The 19,753-nt window shown below is 53.8% G+C and overlaps 1 protein-coding gene across 6 annotated transcripts in view; it reads left to right on the top strand.

Moving 5' to 3' along the window:
* The window catches only part of PDE4A (phosphodiesterase 4A), a 54,979-nt gene that overhangs the window by 27,507 nt on the left and 7,719 nt on the right, over positions 1–19,753 (top strand). For 5 of the 6 annotated variants that reach the window (XM_017855911.1, XM_017855912.1, XM_017855914.1 and 2 more), the window contains 12 exons: positions 2,762–2,953; positions 5,197–5,233; positions 5,360–5,430; positions 6,895–6,944; positions 7,121–7,233; positions 11,109–11,202; positions 14,829–15,052; positions 16,349–16,447; positions 16,544–16,708; positions 17,926–18,025; positions 18,322–18,476; positions 18,673–18,795. In XM_017855911.1, coding sequence (XP_017711400.1) covers positions 2,762–2,953; positions 5,197–5,233; positions 5,360–5,430; positions 6,895–6,944; positions 7,121–7,233; positions 11,109–11,202; positions 14,829–15,052; positions 16,349–16,447; positions 16,544–16,708; positions 17,926–18,025; positions 18,322–18,476; positions 18,673–18,795 — 1,423 coding nt within the window. Of the gene's footprint in view, positions 1–2,761; positions 2,954–5,196; positions 5,234–5,359; positions 5,431–6,894; positions 6,945–7,120; positions 7,234–9,208; positions 9,622–11,108; positions 11,203–14,828; positions 15,053–16,348; positions 16,448–16,543; positions 16,709–17,925; positions 18,026–18,321; positions 18,477–18,672; positions 18,796–19,753 lie in introns of those variants that run through there. The other variant, XM_017855917.1, reaches the window with a different exon arrangement.

Genomic DNA, 19,753 nt, shown 5'->3' with positions numbered 1-19,753 from the left:
GGCCGAGGTGGGTGGATTACTTGAGGTCTGGAGTTCAAGACCAGCCTGGTGAACATGGTAAAATCCTGTCTCTACTAAAAATACAAAAATTAGCCAGGTGTGGTGGCAGGTGCCTGTAATCCCAGCTACTCGGGAGGCTGAGGCAGGAGAATTGCTTGAACCCAAGAGGTGGAGGTTGCAATGAGCCAAGATCCCACCACCGCACTCCAGTCTGCGTGACAGAGCAAGACTGTCTCAAAAAAAAAAAAAGATAAATTAAATATAGTTTATGTCAAGTAAGTAGTGTGATTTTAGTTTGTGTGTGTGTGTTTTAAGGAAGAGAAATGGAAAGTATTGGGCCAGGCGCGGTGGCTCACACCTGTAATCACAGCATTTTGTGAGGCTGAGGCGGGCGGATCATCTGAGGCTGGGAGTTCGAGACCAGCCTGACCAACATGGAGAAACCCCATCTCTACTAAAAACACAAAATAGGCTGGGCGCCGTGGATCACTCCTGTAATCCCAGCACTTTGGGAGGCCAAGGCGGGTGGATCACCTGAGTCAGGAGTTCGAGACCAGCCTGACCAACACGGTGAAACCCCGTCTCTACTAAAAATACAAAATTAACCAGGTGTGGTGGCGCATGCCTGTAATCCCAGCTACTAGGGAGGCTGAGGCCAGAGAATCGCTTGAACCCAGGAGGCGGAGGTTGCGGTGAGCTGAGATTGCACCATTGCACTCCACCCTGGGCAACAAGAGTGAAAGTCTGTCTCGAAAAAAAGAAAAAAATATGTTATGGTTAAAATTTTAGCTGGGTTGGTCAGGGGAGGCTTCTCTGTGGTGGTGACATTTGAGCAGAGGCCTGAAGGAGGGAAGGAGGAGCCGCTGCAAATCTGGGCTGGAGAAATAGCCTGTGCAAAGGCCCTGAGGCAGGACTGTGTCTGAGTTTTTTGTTTTTTTTGTTATTTTTTTTTTTTTTTTGAGATGGAGTCTTGCTCTGTTGCCCAGGCTGGAATGCAGTGGCGAGATCTCGGCCCTCACTGCAACCTCCACCTCCTGGGCTCAAGCGATTCTCCTGCCTCAGCCTCTCAAGTAGCTGGGATTACAGGCACCCACCACCACACCTGGCTAATTTTTGTATTTTTATTAGAGATGGGGTTTTGCCATGTTAGCCAGGCTGGTCAAGAACTCCTGACCTCTAGTGATCCGCCCACCTCGGCCTCCCAAAGTGCTGGGGTTACAGGCGTAAGCCACCTCGCCTGGCCTGTGTGAGATTTTTAAGGAATAGTGAGGAGGCCATTGTGGCTGGAGCAGAATTAGTGAGGGGGGAAGGGGAAGTCATGGAACAAGAACTGTGAGCTGCATTGAGGACTTTGGATTTTGCCCAGAGTAAGGTGGGATCCATAGAAGGTTCTTTTTCTTTTATTTTTTTTTTGAGACGGAGTCTGGCTCTGTCGCCCTGGCTGGAGTGCAGTGGNCCCAAAGTGCTGGGATTACAGGCTTGAGCCACTGCGCCCGGCCCATAGAAGGTTCTTAGCAGAGGCAGGACTTAACCTCATTCAGGTGTTTCCAAGCTCCCCCTGGCAGCCATTGAAGAAAGACTAGGGGTTGAAAACAGGACGTGGGTACCAGGGCAGAGGTGAATGCAACCAGTCCTGGCTAGGGATGAGGGGAGCTGGCCAAGGAGTGGGTGAGAAGTAGACAGATTCTGGACAGATTTTGGCAGCAAGGCTGATTTGAGGTGCAAAGGAAAGAGTGAATGATCCCATAAATTTTGACCTTGGGGTGTCCCCACCACAGCAGTGGAGATGGGTGCACCGGTGCATGCCGGTGCGCAACAAGTTTCATCTTTGCCATTCTGTGTCTCCCATCTCTTTTAGGGTATCAGTCTTTCTTCTTCTTTTTTTTTTGAGACGGAGTCTCACTCTGTCGCCTAGGCTGGAGTGCAGTGGCGCAATCTCGGCTCACTGCAAGCTCTGCCCCCTGGGTTCATGCCATTCTCCTGCCTCAGCCTCCCGAGTAGCTGGGGTATCTGTCTTTCTTTAACATCCTCCACTTGGTTGGGCGCAATGGCCCAGGCCTGTAATTCCAGCACTTTGGGAGGCCAAGGAGGGAGGATCACGTGAGGCCAGGAGTTTGAGACCAGTCTGGCCAACATGGTGGAACTCCGTCTCTACTAAAAAGACAAAAATTAGCCAGGCGTGGTGGTGCGTGTCTGTAAACCCAGCTACTCAGGAGGCTGAGGCACAAGAACCACTTGAATTCAGGAGGTGGAGGTTGCAGTGAGCCAAGATCGTGCCACTGCACTACTCCAGCCTGGGCCACAGAGCGAGACCATGTCTCAAAAAAAAAAAAAAATTCTCCACCTGAATCTTTGCCAGGAATTCCCTTGGTCTCCTCATTCCCTCCCACTCCTTTTTTTCCTTCGAGACGGTGTCTTGCTCTGTCACCCAGGCTGGAGTGCAGTGGCGCGATCTTGGCTCACTGCAACCTCCACTTCCTAGGTTCAAGCGATTCTCATGCCTCAGCCTTCCAAGTAACTGGGATTACAGACACCTGCCACCATGCCTGGCTAATTTTTGTATTTTCAGTGGAGACAGAGTTTCATCATGTTGGCCAGTCTGGTCTTGAACTCCTGACCTCAAGTGATCTGCCCCCCTTGGCCTCCCAAAGTGCTGGGATTACAGGCGTGAGGCATGAGCCACCATGGCTGCCCTCCTCATTCCTCTTAAACGTCACAGCGTTTCAGCTTCCTGACCCTTCTTCTCACCTATCCCCTGCAGCTTCGAGGCAGAGAATGGGCCGACACCACCTCCCGGCCGCAGCCCCCTGGACTCGCAGGCGAGCCCAGGACTCGTGCTACATGCCGGGGCGGCCACCAGCCAGCGCCGGGAGTCCTTCTTGTACCGCTCAGACAGCGACTATGACATGTCACCCAAGACCATGTCCCGGAACTCATCAGTCACCAGCGAGGCGTGAGCATCCCCCTGCCCACATGCCAGTTCCCCCAGGCCTCATCCTGCTGGAAGCTGCCCTTCCCACCCCTATCCTGCTCAACACCCCAACCTGTCCTCCCCAGTGAAGGGTAAGCAGCCCCTGCCTCTGCTATAAAGGACTCAGTTCCTCTTTTTTTTTTTTTTTTGACGGAGTCTCGCTCTGTTGCCCAGGCTGGAGTGCAGTGGTGCGATCTCAGCTCACTGCAACCTCCGCCTCCTGGGTTCAAGTGATTCTCCTGCCTCAGCCTCCCCAGTAGCTGGGATTACAGGCACCCGCCATCATATCTGGCTAATTTTGTATTTTTAGTAGAGACAGCGTTTCACTATGTTGGCCAGGCTGGTCTCAAACTCCTGACCTCAGGTGATTCACCACTATGTTGGCCAGGCTGGTCTCAAACTCCTGACCTCAGGTGATTCACCTGCCTCGGCCTCCCAGAGTGCTGGGATTACAGGTGTGAGCCACCACGCCCGGCCTCAGTTCCTTTTTTAAAAAATATATTAAAATAGTGATCAGGTCTCACTATGTTGCCTAGACTGGTCTCAAACTCCTGGGCTCAAGTGATCCTCCCACCTCAGCCTCCCAAAGTGCTGGGATTGCAGGCGTGAGCCACCCCGCCTGCCCTCAGTTATTTTATAGCGTGTCCAGCCAGAAAGGTGTGAGTGCCCACCCACTGCGTCCTCCCACAGTGTGTGCATCTCACCTGACCCACCCCCCGCCCTTCCCCCAGGTTTTCCTGAGCTAACCCCTCTTATCGTGACAGTTGTTGAGGTGTGAGCTCCCCCTGAACCTGCTCTGCCTCTTCCTCTCTCACTGGGTTCCTCCAGGCTTTGCCCCCAGCCATTGCTGTGCACACCTCAGCCCCCTTGGTCCCCTTCCTGTTCACTGCTCCCTCATCAAGCCCCGCCCTTGCAACATATTCACCTCAGGTCAGGCTTGGAAGCTCACACTCATAATCCTAGCACGTTTGGAGGCTGAGGCAGAAGGATTGCTTGAGCTCAGGAGTCTGAGACCAGCCTGGCCAACATGGCAAGACTTCATCTCTTTTTTTGTTTTTGAGATGAAATCTCGCTCTGTCACCACGCTGGAGTGCAGTGGCACAATCTTGGCTCACTGCAACCTCTGCCTCCCGGGTTCAAGTGATTCTTCTGCCTCAGCCTCCCAAGTAGCTGAGACTACAGGCGTGCGTCACCATGCCCAACTAATTTTTGTATTTTTAGTAGAGACAGGGTTTCACCATGTTGGCCAGGATAAGATGTCATCTCTTTATCTTATTTTTTTATTTATTATGTTTTTTTTTTTTTGAGACGGAGTCTCGCTGTGGTCGCCCCCCCCCCAGGCTGGAGTGCAGTGGCCGGATCTCAGCCTCACTTGCAAGCTCGCCTCCCGGGTTTATGCCATTCTCCTGCTAAGCCTCCGGAGTAGCTGGGACTACAGGCGCCCGCCACCTCCCGTCTAGTTTTTTGTATTTTTTTTTTTTTTTAGTAGAGACCAGGGTTTCACTGTGTTTAGGGGCCAGGATGGGTCTCGATGCGCCTGACTCGTGATGCCGCCCGTCTCCCGGCCTCGTGCCAAAAGTGGCTGGGATTAGAGCGGCTTGAGCCACCGCGCCCGGCCGTCCATCTCTTTAAAATAAAAAATAAATAAAAAGGTCAGGCACAGTGGCTCATGCCTGTAATCCCAGCACTTTGGGAGGCCAAAGTGGGCAGATTGTTCCAGGCCAGGAGTTGGAGACCATCCTGGCCAACATGGTGAAACCCCGTCTCTACTAAAAATACAAAAATTAGTGGGGCAAGATGGCACATGCCTGTGATCTCAGCTTCTTGGGAGGCTGAGACAGGAGAATCGCTTGAACCTGGGAGGCGGAGGTTGCAATGAGCTGAGATCACGCCACCACACTCCAGCCTGGGTGACAGAGTAAGACTCTGTCTAAAAAACAAAACAAAACAAAACAAAATCCCAACCATATTCACCTCTCCCCTCTGCCCTTTTCCACTTTGTCTCTTCTCCCCCGACCTACCTGAGCCACCCTCCTTGACTGCCATTTCTTCCACGATCAGCTCTGGACACATGTCCACCCTTATGCAGGACAAGTGTTCTTTCCCTAGGTCCCACAGAGTCCCCTCCCTCCCGCTCAGCCTCCCTGGGTCCAGCCTCACAGGGCATCTACCCCAGAGAGTTGATACTCTGCGGACCCCTGACCTGCCTCTGTCCTCAATCACAGGCACGCTGAAGACCTCATCGTAACACCGTTTGCTCAGGTGAGACCTCTTCCCAAATGGTTAAGGAGAGAAGGGGCTCCAATGCTCTGCCACACTTGGGGACAGGGCCCAGCCCTACTCCCTCTCTGGGGGGACCCCAGTCCTCACTGTCGCTCCCTATCCCAGGTGCTGGCCAGCCTCCGGAGCGTCCGTAGCAACTTCTCACTCCTGACCAATGTGCCCGTTCCCAATAACAAGTAAGTGAAGGCTGGGCTGCAACAGCTGTGATCATAAGGTGACGCATACCCAGGTTTTGCTCTCAGCGCTGCTGTGTGACCTCGGGTGGGCAGGTGACCTCTCTGAACCTCTGTTCGGACAACAGCTCCCAGAGAGCCAGAGAGCCATTGCAGCTCAAGCACCTAAGACACAGGTGTTTTTGTTGTTATTGTTTTTTGTTTGTTTGTTTGTTTGTTTTGAGATCAAGTCTCACTCTGTCACCCAGGCTGGAGTGCAGTGGCGTGACCTCGGCTCACTGCAACCTCTGCCTCCCGGGTTCAAGTGATTTTCCTGCCTCAGCCTCTTGGGTAGCTGGGATTACAGGCATGCACCACCACACCGGGCTAATTTTTGTACTTTTAGTAGACTTGGGGTTTTACCATGTTGGCCAGGCTGGTCTCAAACTCCAGACCTCAGGTGATCCACCCACCTCAGCCTCCCAAAGTGCTAGGATTACAGGCGTGAGCCACCGCGCCCAGCCCAGAGGTTTGTATAAATAAAGATTTAGGGGTCTGGATGCACGGTGGCGAGGCCACAGCCACAGTCCCCAGGCCCACCCTGGGCCTTGACACCAAGTTGCTGGGCAAATGGCATTCCATGGTGCTTCTGTTGCCCCTCTGTAAAGTGATGATCACAGCCAAGCGTGTTGGCTCATGCCCATAATCCCAGCACCTTGGGAGGTCAAGGCAGGAGGATCACTTGATTTCAGGAGTTCAAGACCAGCCTGGGGGAAACAAACTAAGACCCTGTCTCTACAAAAACAAACAAACAAACAAAAAATAGCCCAGCATGGTGGCATGTGCCTGTGGTTCCCACCTACACAGGAAGCTAAGGCAGGAGGATCATTTTGAGCCCAGCAGGTTGAGGCTGCAGTGAGCCGTGTTCCCACTACTGCACTCCTACCTGGGTGACAGAGCAAGACCCTGGTTCAAAAAATAGATAAATAAGAGTGGGGATTGCAATGCCTCCTTTAGATAACTGCTGTGAGGAGAGGAGATGATATCTAGAAAGTGCTAGAATATTACCCTGCACGTAAGGGCAGAATACATAGGAGTGGATCTTCATTGTTTTAGGGCAAGAGATGTGGCTGAGAGCTGCCAGTCCTTCTAGGGGTGGTAGATAGAGACATCCTTAGGGCCTTGGAGGATTTGTAGGGAGTTAGTCAAGAGAGCAGAGATCTTGGAAACCCAGGACCTGATCTTAAAGCAGATCAGCCACGTGGTCTTGAAGAAGCTGTTTCACCTCCTTGAGCCTCAGTTTCCACATCTATACAATGGATTTTTCTGGGGCTCATTGAGGCTGCAGGCAGAGTACATGGCAGCCTCTCTAGGACACGGTGAGCATTCAGACAAATGAAAATTGGCACTGTTCATGGAAAGCGGGAGGCAGGGACCTGGTGGGGGGGACCCAGGCTGACGTTGCAGCCCCATTTTTTTTTTTTGCAGGCGGTCCCCGCTGGGCGGCCCCACCCCTGTCTGCAAGGCCACGCTGTCAGGTAGCTAAGCCCAGAGGGGTGGGAAGGGGTCCCTCTTGCTGCCCCAGTGGGGGTCCCTCAGCCCCTTCCCCACCCAGCAGTCCACTCACCTGGCGAACCCCTTCACCGCGGGCTGGGGCCTCTGGGCTTCTGCCTACAGACCTTCTCAGTCACTACCCTGGCTGCCCCTTCCTTAGAAGAAACGTGTCAGCAGTTGGCCCGGGAGACGCTGGAAGAGCTGGACTGGTGTCTGGAGCAGCTGGAGACCATGCAAACTTATCGCTCTGTCAGCGAGATGGCCTCGCACAAGGTGTGCAGGTGGTGGGCAGAACCCCTGGGCGGGGCTGGCGGGGGCGGGGCCAGTGGGTAGAGCCAACCACTGAATGCGAGCAGTGAGTGCGGCCTGCGAATGGAGCCAGCCACTAGGTTGTGTCTGTGGGAGGAGATAGCTACAGGGTGTGGCTGATTAGGGCAGGGCCAATCCCTAGGCGGGGTCTGGTGGAGATGGGCCCTATGGGTGGAGCCAACCACTAGGTTGGGCCTGTAGGCGAGGCCTACTACTGGGCGTGGCTCATGAGGGTGGGGCCAATCTCTGGGTAGGGCCTATGGTATGGGGTCAGTCCCTGGGTGGGGCCAATCCCTGGATGGCAGCTTCAAGGCTTGAAGCTCCTGTAGATTCTGACTTTCCCCAGGACTGGAAGAGCCTGGTGTGTGTTGTGGGGTGGGGTGTGTCCGTCTGGTTGTACATATATCAATAGGTGACCGTTTCCATTGGGGGGGTTTATGCTTTTATGGTCTGCAGGGGTGTATCTGTGGCTGTAGGTCTGTGTAGCTGCTGGTCTATTGGCTACGCATTTGCAGTGCACGTGTGTTGGCAATAGATTCTGAAGAGTGGCACGCCAGTGTGTACCTGTGGAGGTTGTATAGGTGTGCATGGGTGATTATGCAGGGCTATAGGTGTGTGGGGTTCTGCCAGAGGGGTGCGCATGTCTGCAGGAGACAGTTGGACCAGATGGGAAACTGAATGTGTGGCTCTATGTGTTTGTGAATGTGTGTGTGTTTGCAGGGCTGCAGGGGTGACTGCAAGGCTCCCATGTACAGTTGTGCAGACCATGCACTGCAGAACTGCAAGGGACACCGTTCAGGAAGCGGGCAGTATGTGTGAATGATGCTTCCTGGAGTTGGAGAGAGTGGTAGCAGCCCTTGTGGGCGGGTGTCTATCAAGAAATGATCTGTAGGTGGGAGTGTCTTTGTTGGGGGGTGCTTACAGCAGTGGGTGGAGGCTTGTATGGGAACATACCAGTCCGAGGGCGATTGTGTCTCTGAGGGTGGATCAAGCATCTGAAATGTAGCTGTGTCTCTGGATATGGGTCTGAGGGTGTTTCTGCAATGGTGTGTGTGTGTATGTGTGTGTGTGTGTGTATTTCTGCATCTGTGAGTGTATTTCCTTATGGATTTGTTGGGCTATGTTTGTGTCCAAGGACAGTGGATATTTGCAATGGTTGGAAAGTGTGTCTGTGGGTGTGTTTAGTGTATGTCTGTAAGTGTGGCTGGCTGGGGAGGCCAAGGCAGGTGGATCACCTGAGGTCGGGAGTTAGAGACATGGAAAAACCCCATCTCTTCTAAAAATACAGAATTAGCCGGGTGTGGTGGAGGGTGCCTGTAATCCCAGCTACTGGGGAGGCTGAGACAGGAGAATCGCTTGAACCCGGAAGGCGGAGGTTGCAGTGAGCCAAGATCGTGCCATTGCACTCCAGCCTGGGCAACAAGAGTGAAACTCCATCTCAAAAAAAAAAAAAAAAAATTGTGGCTGGCATCTCGGTGTCTGTCCCTAGGTGTGGGTCTGGATGTAGGTCTGGATGTGGGTCTGTGCCCTTGGATGGGGTGTGTCTGAAGGCGTTTGCTATATGCTTAACTGTGCACCTGTATATGTGTTGGATATCAGTTGTGATTGTCTCCGGGTTTGTGTGTGTGTGTGTGTGTGTGTGTGTGTGTGTGTGTGCTGTAAGTGTACAACAGAAAGCATTTGGGTAATCTGTGTGTATTCAAGTGTCAAGTGCCTGGATGTGTGTGGGTGTCCCTGGAAGGTGTGTCTCAGGGTGTTTGTACGTTTGTGAGTGTAAAGTGGGTGTGTGTTTCTATCTCTGGGTGTGTCCATGGAGGGGACAGGTCCTGATATGGACAGCCCACCTAGGTTCTGGCTGAGGCCCATGGTCTCTGATGCCCCTTTAACGCCCCCCCACCCCCAGCACCACCTGACATCCCATGCAGCCTGCCAGTGCTGCAGTGAGCACACACGCACACACACGGGTGCACACACTGAGCTCCGCAGCCTCCTCCTGGGACCCTTGCCCTGCCCCCCTCCCATGGGCACGGACCCCCCACCGCCTCCACCCACTGCCACGGGGGGGCCCATTGGGGCCCAGGGCTAGCGGACCATGTAACCAGCGCCGCCGCTGGGAGCGCGGAGGGGAAGGGAGCCCCCAGCCCTGCTGGGCCGGCCCAGGCCCCTCCGCGGCTCCCCCTTCCACTACCCACCTGCCCAGCACCCCTTCCCCGGTGGTTTTTAACCCCGGGACTCCCCAAGCCCAGCCTCTGTGTGCAGCAGCCCCAGGCGGGCTAAGTCTCCAAGATGCCCTTGGTGGATTTCTTCTGCGAGACCTGCTCCAAGCCGTGGCTGGTGGGCTGGTGGGACCAGGTAGGAGAGTGCAGGGTAGTGGGTGGGCAGGCATCCTGGCGAACCGGGCCCCTGGTGTGGGCTTGTGTGTGAAGCTGTGCACGTGTGTGGCCTGGAGATGAAGCCTTGTGACTGTCTCTGTGTGGCCCAGGGCTGGGCGTGGATGGCGGGCAGCTGGGGGTGTGTGACTCTCCCTGGGGGTGGACTGCAGGTCCCTTACTGGGTGTGACTGTGTCAGTGCCTGGATGTGTGTGTGTGTCTGCGATGGTGTGTCTGCCTGAGTGCAGGCTTGTTTGCCTGGGTCACAGTGTGGCCCTGTCTAAGATAATCTAGCTCTGACTGTGGTGTTGTGTGTTGGGCTGTGTGTCTGAGCCCAGAGCTGCCTGATATTTTGGGGACATGTGACCCCAAATGTCAGTGACTGTCTTATTTTGCATGCCCTTTGATCTGTGTGTCTGGGTTGTGTGACGCTGTGTAGGACCAAAAGCCTGCGATTGTGTGTGTGGTTGTGTGATATTTTGTGGGTCCATCTTGTGTGGATGTGTGTGTCTCTGTACCCAGGGTCTCTGGGTGGCACTGGGAGGAGGGAGCTCCCTGTCCCAGCATGGGCCATACAGGCTCACCCCTCCTGCCAAGTGTCCCTCCTGCTTCCCTGGACAGAGTCTGCTCCTGTTTTTGGGGTGCTGTGGCAGAGCTTGGGGGTGGGGAGCCAATGCCCTTTCTCCTCTGTGTACAATGTCACAGCAGAGGCCTGTGCAGAGTGGCATGGGGGGACCAGGAGGGGCCTCCAAGCCTGATTTTGGGTATACTCTGTTCATCCGTGCATCTATCTACCTCTCTGGGGTTGGGGGAGAGGGGGCTGGGATGGGAAGCCCCTCCCCTCCCCTGGGTGATCAAACTGGGATTTCCTCAGCTCACCATTCTCCCCAGCCCCGGCTAAACCTTTTTGTCCCCCAGAGCTTGGTTACCACGTTCCCTTTTCCAAACTGAGCTGGGGCCAGGAGCCAGGACCCCCAGGATTGGGGTCCATGTCTGGGAAGACTTGGGTCGGGGGCAGCTCTGGGAAGGCAAGGGTTAAGGGGCCTCCGGCTTGCCCCCCTTTTCCTCAGCTCAGCAGCTGGTTGGAGGGGGAGTTGCTAAGGAGACTCCCATCGCCATGGCGACGGGATTCTCCTGCTTCCCCATTGGTTCTCTGTTAGGCAGGAGCCCCTCCCTTCCACAGGTGCCCCTGTGGCTCCTCCTTGGGGGAAATGGGGAGGGGAGCCCCTCTTTCCTAAGGCAGGGAGGGTTATGCTGATCATGATTCCCCAAACCTGGGGACCTCCATCCAGAGCTGGGAGAAGAGGAAGGGCTGACCCCACCCCCCAGCAGTCTATAGGGCCTCTGTTGGCTGAGCAGAAAAATAGGAGGGACTCATGGGGTCTTTAAGCATTCTTGGGAAGGACTGACACCCTCCCCACCACTGTGCTTCCCCCATCATTTCTTCCTTGTTGACTTCTTTACCTTAGTTCAAGAGGATGTTGAACCGTGAACTCACACACCTGTCAGAAATGAGCAGGTCAGGAAACCAGGTCTCAGAGTACATTTCCACAACATTCCTGGGTGAGTGAGGGGAAGCACATGGGATTGGAGGGGGGACACTTGGGGTAGAGAGGGGTCTACCTCTGACCCTGGGTCCTGTTGGTCACATTTTCCTAGGGACTCGGACTCTCAACTCCCCAAAGGTCAAAGTTACCCTATCCAACAGCCCTCACATTCCTGATGCCTTCAAACTCTGTGAGACCCCCAACTTCTATAGAACCCAATATTTGAAATCATCCGTGAGCTGAAAACCCTTCTAAACTTTAAAAAGCCTCCAAGCGCCGGGCACGGTGGCTCAAGCCTGTTATCCTAACACTTTGAGAGGCTGAGGCGGGTGGATCACTTGACATCAGCAGTTTGAGACCCACCTGGCCAACATGGTGAAACCCCATCTCTACTAAAATACAAAAAATTAGCCAGGCATGGTGGCGGGTGCCTGTAATCGCAGCAGCTCAGGAGGCTCAGGCAGGAGAATCACTTGAACCCAGCGGGTGGAGGTTGCAGTGAGCCGAGATCATTCCATTGCACTCTAGCCTAGGCAATAAGAGTGAAATTCTGTCTCAAAAACAAACAAACAAACAAACAAAAACATTAGCTGGGCATGGTGGTGTGTGCCTGTAATCTCAGCTACTTGGGAGGCTGAGGCAAGAGAATCACTTGAACCCAGGAGGCAAGAGGTTGCAGTGAGCCAAGATCATGCCACTGCATTCCAGCCTGGGCAGTAGGGTGAGACTCCATCTCAAAACAAACAAAAACCTCTTTGTTTTAGACACTCACTTGAACCCAGGAGGCAGAGGTTGCAGTGAGCCAAGATCACGCCACTGCTGCACTCCAGCCTGGGCGACAGAGTGAGACTCTGTCTCAAAAACTAAACAAAAAAAAAGCCCCCAAACTGGAAAGCCTCCCGAACTGAGTAGAACCCTAAATTCAATAGAATTTCCAAACTTGGATTAACTCCCTTCTACACTCACTAGATGTGCCCAAACTCAAGAGAGATGCCCAAACTCAGTAGAGTTCTCAAACTTAAGGGAAGTTCTGTGCTTCCGAGTCCACAAAAGGCCCCCAAACTTTAGCAAACCTCCAAACTGAAAAACCCCCCAAATTCAATAGGATCTCCAAACTTGGTATGACCCCACCAATTCAGTAGACTCCCAAAATTTTAGAACCCTAATCCATAGAAGATTATCAAGCTTAAGAACCTGTAGGCCGGGCGCAGTGGCTCAAGCCTGTAATCCCAGCACTTTGGGAGGCCGAGACGGGCGGATCACGAGGTCAGGAGATCGAGACCATCCTGGCTAACACGGTGAAACTCCGTCTCTACTAAAATACAAAAAACTAGCCGGGCGAGGTGGCGGGCGCCTGTAGTCCCAGCTACTCCAGAGGCTGAAGCAGGAGAATGGCGTAAACCTGGGAGGCAGAGCTTGCAGTGAGCTGAGATCCGGCCACTGCACTCCAGTCCGGGCGACAGAGCAAGACTCCGTCTCAAAAAAAACAAAAAAACAAAAAAAAACAACAAAAAAAAAACCTGTAAGAGGCAGGAAGAGGCAGCTCATGCGTGTAATCCCAGGGCTTTGGGAGGCTGAGGCAAGAGGATCGCTTAAGCCCAGAAGTTCAAGACCAGCCTGGGCAACATAGTGAGAACCTGTCTCTGCAAAAAAATTAAAAACTAGGCCAGGCGCAGTGGCTCACACCTGTAATCCCAGCATTTTGGAAGGCCAAGGTGGGCAGATCACAAGGTCAGGAGTTCAAGAACAGCCTGACCAACATGGTAAAACACTGTCTCTACTAAAAATACAAAAATTAGCTGGAAGTGTTGGCGCATGCCTGTAATCTCAGCTACTCAGGAGGCTGAGGCAGGAGAATTGCTTGAACCTGGGAGGTGGAGGCTACAGTGAGCTGAGATTGCATCAGTGCACTCCAGCCTAGGTGACAGAGTGAGACTACATCTAAAATAATAATAATAATAAAATGGCTGGGCCGGCGGTGGCTCACGCCTGTAATCACCAGCACTTTGGAGGGCGGAGGCAGGCAGATCACGAGGTGCAGGAGATCGAGACATCCTGGCTAACATGGTGACAACCACCGTCTCAGCTAAAAATAGCAAAAAATTAGCCGCGCGTGGGTGCGGGCGGCGCTGTAGTCCCAGCACATCGAGAGGCCTGAGGCAGGAGAATGGCGTGAACCCAGGAGATAGAGCTTGCCAGTGAAAAGCCGCAGATGGCGCCACTGCACTCCAGCCTGGGGCCGAGCACAGGCAAGACTCCGTCTGCCAAAAAATAATAAATAAAATAATAATTAAAAAATAAATAAAATAAAAAATTAGTTGGACATGGTGTGTGCCTGTGGTCCCAGCTACTTGGGAGGCTGAGGCAGGAGGATCACTTGAGCCCAGGAGTTCAAGGCTGCAGTGAGACATGATTGTGCCACTGCACTCCAGCCTGAGCGACAGAGCTGAGATCCTGTCTCGAAAAAACGAACACCTGTAAGATTCCTAATTCAGTGGAACCCCAAATGCACCAGAATACCCCAGATTCACTGGAACCCTTAAGTTCATGGGTTCCTCAAAATGCTCAAGTTAAAGATGTGCCCCCAAACTCAAGATAATTTAATCCTCACAGTTTATCACCATACCCCAAAGGCCCCCAAATTCAGGAACTGCCCAGACAAGCTCAAGAAAAGTGTTGGGGCTGGGCGCGGTGGCTCATGCCTGTAATCCCAACACGTTGGGAGGCTGAGGCAGGCGGATCACTTGAGGTCAGGAGTTCAAGACCAGTCTGGCCAACATGATGAAACCCCATCTCTACTAAAAATATAAAAATTAGCCGAGCGTGGTAGCGGGCGCCTGTCATCCCAGCTACTCGGGAGGCTGAGGCAGGAGAATCGCTTGAACCTGGGAGGTGGAGGCTGCAGTGAGCCAGAGATCGTGCCACTGCACTCCAGCCTGGGCGACAGAGGTAGACTCTGTCTCAAGAAAAAAAGTGTTCGGGGTTTCCAGTGCTCCCACCAGTGATGGAGGGGTGTGTCTCTGAGTTCTGAGGATCCACCCAATGGGAGCATAGCATGCAAATGACCCGTATTAGGCCCTGTCATTGACCAGCTAGCTCCAGGTCACAATGGGTGACCTTGGCTGAGCTCTGGGAGCCCCTGAGAGCTCAGGAAAAGGGCTCCTGGGGCTGTCCCCTAGGCAGACTGGTGCCAAGGTGGACGGTGGGGGGCAGGGACATGGAGCCAGACACCACCCTTCCCTCTCTCTTTCCAGTGATGCCACCCCCTGCGTCAGCACTATTGGCCCCCATGCTAGGGTCTTCCCCACCCAAAAAGGTTCCCTGGGTTTTCGGGGTAGGCAGCAGTTCTCCCTGGCATCCCCACTTCACTTCCTGACTTCCCATGCCACTCTCCATCCAAATCTGATGATCAGACTGGGGCCATCCCAGAGCCCTGGGCCCCTACTCCAGCCCACCACCTCCCGGAAGATTTCCCACATCCCCTCTGGTTTCCTGACTCTGAGTAGCCAACGGCATCACAACTGGAAGGGTTCTGCCCTTTCAGGTGAGCCTTCCTGGTACGTGGTAGAGGGCTGAAGGATAAGGGAGCCTCCAGGGGTGGAGGGGGTATTCACACTTGTTCCTGCTTCCCATCTTCTGCAGACAAACAGAATGAAGTGGAGATCCCATCACCCACAATGAAGGAACGAGAAAAACAGCAAGCGCCTCAACCAAGACCCTCCCAGCCACCCCCGCCCCCTGTACCACACTTACAGCCCATGTCCCAAATCACAGGGGTGAAAAAGTTGATGCATAGTAACAGCCTGAACAACTCTAACATTCCCCGATTTGGGGTGAAGACCGATCAAGAAGAGCTCCTGGCCCAAGTGGGTGGGGGCTCAGTAGGGGCAGGGCTGGAGGGGGTAGTCTCCTGGGACCCCGAGAAAGACTGGGCGTTGGGTTATGTCTTAGACCAGGTTTCCTAGAAGCAGAGCCTGGGGTGAGGGTTTGAGCCCTTCTTGAGGCAAGCATGCTGGCGCTTTGTACCTCTGTATCATTCATTGCCTGGGGGCCGTCCCCAGGGGTGGACGTATCACCTCTTCCATGTAGCTCCTGTTGGGACTAGTCTTCTGGAAAAGTGGGCAGCTGTGAGCCGTAGCAGGCAACACTCCCAGCTGCAGGGGGATCGGTGTACAGACCAGTAACACTGATCCAGACTGCGCCCCCATAGTGTCCCCAACGGTCCAGACCCGGGTTTCACTCCTATCTCTTCCAGGAGACAGTGGCAATGGAAGTGATCCATCTTTGGTGGCTCACTCAGCTGAGGCTTATTGTAACCCTCTTTGAGCCACCTCCTCCAGTGAATCTTCCATTCAGTCACCTGGAGTTTAGTTATTTATTTTTATTTATTTATTTTGAGATAGAGGCTTGCTGTGTCGCCTAGGCTGGAGTACAGTAGCATGATCTCGGCTCACAGCAACCTCCACCTCCCTGGGTTCAAGCACTTTTCCTGCCTCACCCTCCTGAGTAGCTGGGACTAAAGGCATGTGCCACCACACCTGGCTAATTTTTGTATTTTTAGTAGAAATGGGGTTTCACCATGTTGACCAGGCTGGTCTCAAACTCCTGGCCTCAAGTGAGCCACCTGCCTTAGCCTCACAAAGTGCTGGGATTACAAGTGTGAGCCACTGCACCTGGCCAACTGGTGTTTATTAAGCAGCTACTATGTGCTAGCTGTTTTCTGGATTCTGGAGAGACATGGAAAATAAGCCCTTCTTCCTTTCTCCTCTGGGGCTCGTGAACAGCTTAGCTAAGAGGTTGAGCTGTGCTGGGGGCCAGTCGTGCTGGCTTCCCATCCTAGCTTTGCCACTTATGAGCTGCATGATCTTGGAAAAGTCACATTGCTTCTCTGAGTCTTGGTGCCTTCACCTGCCAAATGAGATCAAGTACTTAGAGCAATACTTGGCAGATCATAAGTGCTCAAAAGATAGTGGCTGTGATTGCTTTCGTTATTTTGCAGCCCAGTAGGACGAGGGCAGTACATTCTGTGCTGTTGAACCTATCACCCACTGGGTGAGCAATAATGGTGCTTCCTTCAGACCAAGGCTTCAAACTCCTAGGAAATATTCTCCAGGGCCCTTGAGTCTTACAGGCTACTGACCTCTGGCCTCCGTCTCCACCAGGAACTGGAGAACCTGAACAAGTGGGGCCTGAACATCTTTTGCGTGTCAGATTACGCCGGAGGCCGCTCGCTCACCTGCATCATGTACATGATATTCCAGGTGATGGGGACAGCTGGGAGTGGGCCCAGGTGAGAGGCTCAGAGTGGGGCGCTGGGGGCCAGCAGAGGTCACCACCCTGCCCCTGCCTGCTCTCAGGAGCGGGACCTGCTGAAGAAATTCCGCATCCCTGTGGACACGATGGTGACATACATGCTGACGCTGGAGGATCACTACCACGCTGACGTAGCCTACCATAACAGCCTGCACGCTGCCGACGTACTGCAGTCCACCCACGTACTGCTGGCCACGCCTGCGCTAGATGTGAGTGACTGCCCTGTCTCCCTGTCCCCGTCTGTCTTTGTGACTGCCTCTTCAGCTTCCTGTGTGTCTCTCTGACCCTGGTTCTCTGACTTCCATCTCTTTTTGACCCTGTTCCTCTCTCTTTTTTTTTTTTTTTTTTTTTTTTTGAGACAGAGTCTCGCTCTGCCGCCTAGGCTAGAGTGCAGTGGCACGATCCCAACTCACTGCAACCTCTGTCTCCCGGGTTCAAGTGATTCTCCTCCCTCAGTCCTGTGTAGCTGGGATTACAGGCACCCACCACCATGCCTGGCTAAGTTTTTAAAAATATTTTTAGTGGAGACAGGGTTTCGCCAAGTTGGACAGGCTAGTCTCAAACTCCTGACCTGCCTTGGCCTCCCAAAGTGCTGGGAGTACAGGCGTGAGCCACTGTGCCTGGCCAAAAATCTTATTTATTTAAAAAAAAAAAAAGTTTTAGGCCAGGTGCAGTGCTTATACCTGCAATCCCAGCACTTTGGGAGGCCAAGATAGGTGGATCACCTGAGGTCAGGAGTTCAAGACCAGCCTGACCAACATGGTGAAACCCCGTCTCTACTAAAAATACAAAAATTAGCCGGGCGCGGTAGGGCACACCTGTAATCCCAGCTACTCCGGAGGCTGAGACAGGAAATCGCTGGAACCCAGTAGGTGCAGGTTGCGGTGAGCCAAGGTCACGCCACTGCACTCCAGCCTGGGCAACAAAGCGAGACCCCATCTCAAAAAAAAAAAAAAATTGGGGAGGTCAGGCAAGGTGGCTCACACCTGTAATCCCTGCACTTTGGGAGGCCAGTGCAGGTGAATCACCTGAGGTCAGAAATGGCCAACATGGTGAAACCCTGTCTCTATAAGAAATATTTTAAAAATTAGCCGGGCGTGGTGGTGGGCGCCTGTAATCCCAGCTACTCGGGAGGCTGAAACAGGAGAGTCGCTTGAACCCAGGATGGGGAGGTTGCAGTAAGCCAAGATCATGCCACTGCATTCCAACCTGGGCGACAAGAGCGGAACTCTGTCTCAAAAAAAAAAAATTTAAATTTGAGACAGGGTCTCGCTAAGTTGCCCAGGATGGCCTTGAACTTCTGGCCTTGAAATCCTAGGCCCAAGTGATCCTCCCATCTCAGCCTCCTAAGTAGCTGAGACTACAGGCGCTTACCACCATGCATGGCTTCAACTCTGTTATTCTAACGTCCGTTTCTCTCTCCCAGGCAGTGTTCACGGACCTGGAGATTCTCGCCGCCCTCTTCGCGGCTGCCATACACGATGTAGATCACCCTGGGGTCTCCAACCAGTTCCTCATCAACACCAGTGAGTGGCCCTCGGCGGGGGCGGGGTTTGCTGAGTTGGAGGCGGGGCTGGCCAGGCTTGGGGCGGAACTGACTAGGCTGCAGGCGGGGCTGGCGGGTCTCGGGGCGGTGCTGGCAGGGCTGGGGGTGGGGCTTGCTGGACTGGAAAGGTGATGGCCCGGCTGGGGTAGAGCTGACTGGGCTGGAGGCGAGGCTGTCCGGGCTGAGGAGGGGTTAGCTAGTTGGGGGCGGAGTTGGCACTCCTGCGGTTGGGGCTGCACACGTTGGCCCTCCCCTGACCTCCGGGCTGGGCTGCAGATTCGGAGCTGGCGCTCATGTACAACGATGAGTCGGTGCTCGAGAATCACCACCTGGCCGTGGGCTTCAAGCTGCTGCAGGAGGACAACTGCGACATCTTCCAGAACCTCAGCAAGCGCCAGCGGCAGAGCCTACGCAAGATGGTCATCGATATGGTGGGCGGGGCTGGGGCGGGACGGAGCGGGAAAGGAAGCCTTGGAATCGAGGGCTTTGGGGAGGAGTGGGTCTGAGTCCCAGAGGAACCCTCAACCTGGACAGAGCGGGCGGCTTCTACCTGGTGAAAACTTCGGAGGCCTGGGTCAGTCTGGTGGGCGGACGTCAGCAGCGCCAGTGACGCCCCCTTGCCCGCAGGTGCTGGCCACGGACATGTCCAAGCACATGACCCTCCTGGCTGACCTGAAGACCATGGTGGAGACCAAGAAAGTGACGAGCTCGGGGGTCCTACTGCTGGATAACTACTCCGACCGCATCCAGGTGCCCCCACGCCCCATCATCTAAGGAGGCGGGACACTCCCCCAGCCACACCTTTAGGTCTGGGTAGCCAGCTGCCCCTTCCTCAGCTTCTTTCTCCCATGTGGCCCATCTTCCTGTCTCTTTCTTTCTTCTTCTTCTTCTTTTTTTTCTTTTGAGACGGAGTCTTGGTTTTGTTGCCCAGGCTGGAGTGCAATGGCACGATCTTGGCTCACTGCAACGTCTGCCTCCCAGGTTGAAGCGATTCTCCTGCCTCAGCCTCTGGAGTAGCTGGGATCACAGGCATGTACCACCATGCCCAGCTAATTTTGTACTTTTAGTAGAGAAAGGGTTTCTCCATGTTGGTCAGGCTGGTCTTCAACTCCTGACCTCAGGTGATTCCCCCTGCCTCAGCCTCCCAAAATGTTGGGATTACAGGCGTGAGCCACAGCGCCCCGCCCTCTTTTTTAAAATTTATTTTTATTTACTTTGTATGTTTAAAGGAGAGCTGGGATCTCACCATGTCACCAGGCTGGTCTCAAACTCCTGAACTGAAGTGATCCTTCTGTCTTGGCCTGCCAAAGTGCTGGGATAGCTGGCGTGAGCCACCACACCTGACCTCTTTCTTTTTCTGTCTGTCCCCTTCTCCATCTTCACTTTCCAATCCCATCTCTCCTTCCCGTCTCTCCCACCATTTCCTCCCATTTCCCCTAATTCTTCCTGTCTTCCCATCAACCCCTTCCAGGTCCCCCATCCCTTTCCCTCACCATCTTCTCCATCTTCTCTTCCCTCACCCTGACTCCCCCCATATTTTCTCCATCTCCCACACACCTCTCCCTGCTACCTCCTCTGTTCTCTCTTCTCCCCACTTCCTCTCCCCACTCCCCACTCCCTCCCTCCCCAGGTGGGAGATAAGAAAGCCTGAGAGGCTGGGTGTGGTGGCTCACGCTTATAATCTTTTTTTTTTTTTTTTTTTTTTTTT

Source organism: Rhinopithecus bieti, unplaced genomic scaffold (genome assembly GCF_001698545.2).
Source record: "Rhinopithecus bieti isolate Rb0 unplaced genomic scaffold, ASM169854v2 scaffold_42598, whole genome shotgun sequence".
NCBI lineage: Eukaryota > Metazoa > Chordata > Mammalia > Primates > Cercopithecidae > Rhinopithecus > Rhinopithecus bieti.
Note: the sequence above shows the minus strand (reverse complement) of the source record. Positions and strands in the feature narration are given on the sequence as shown.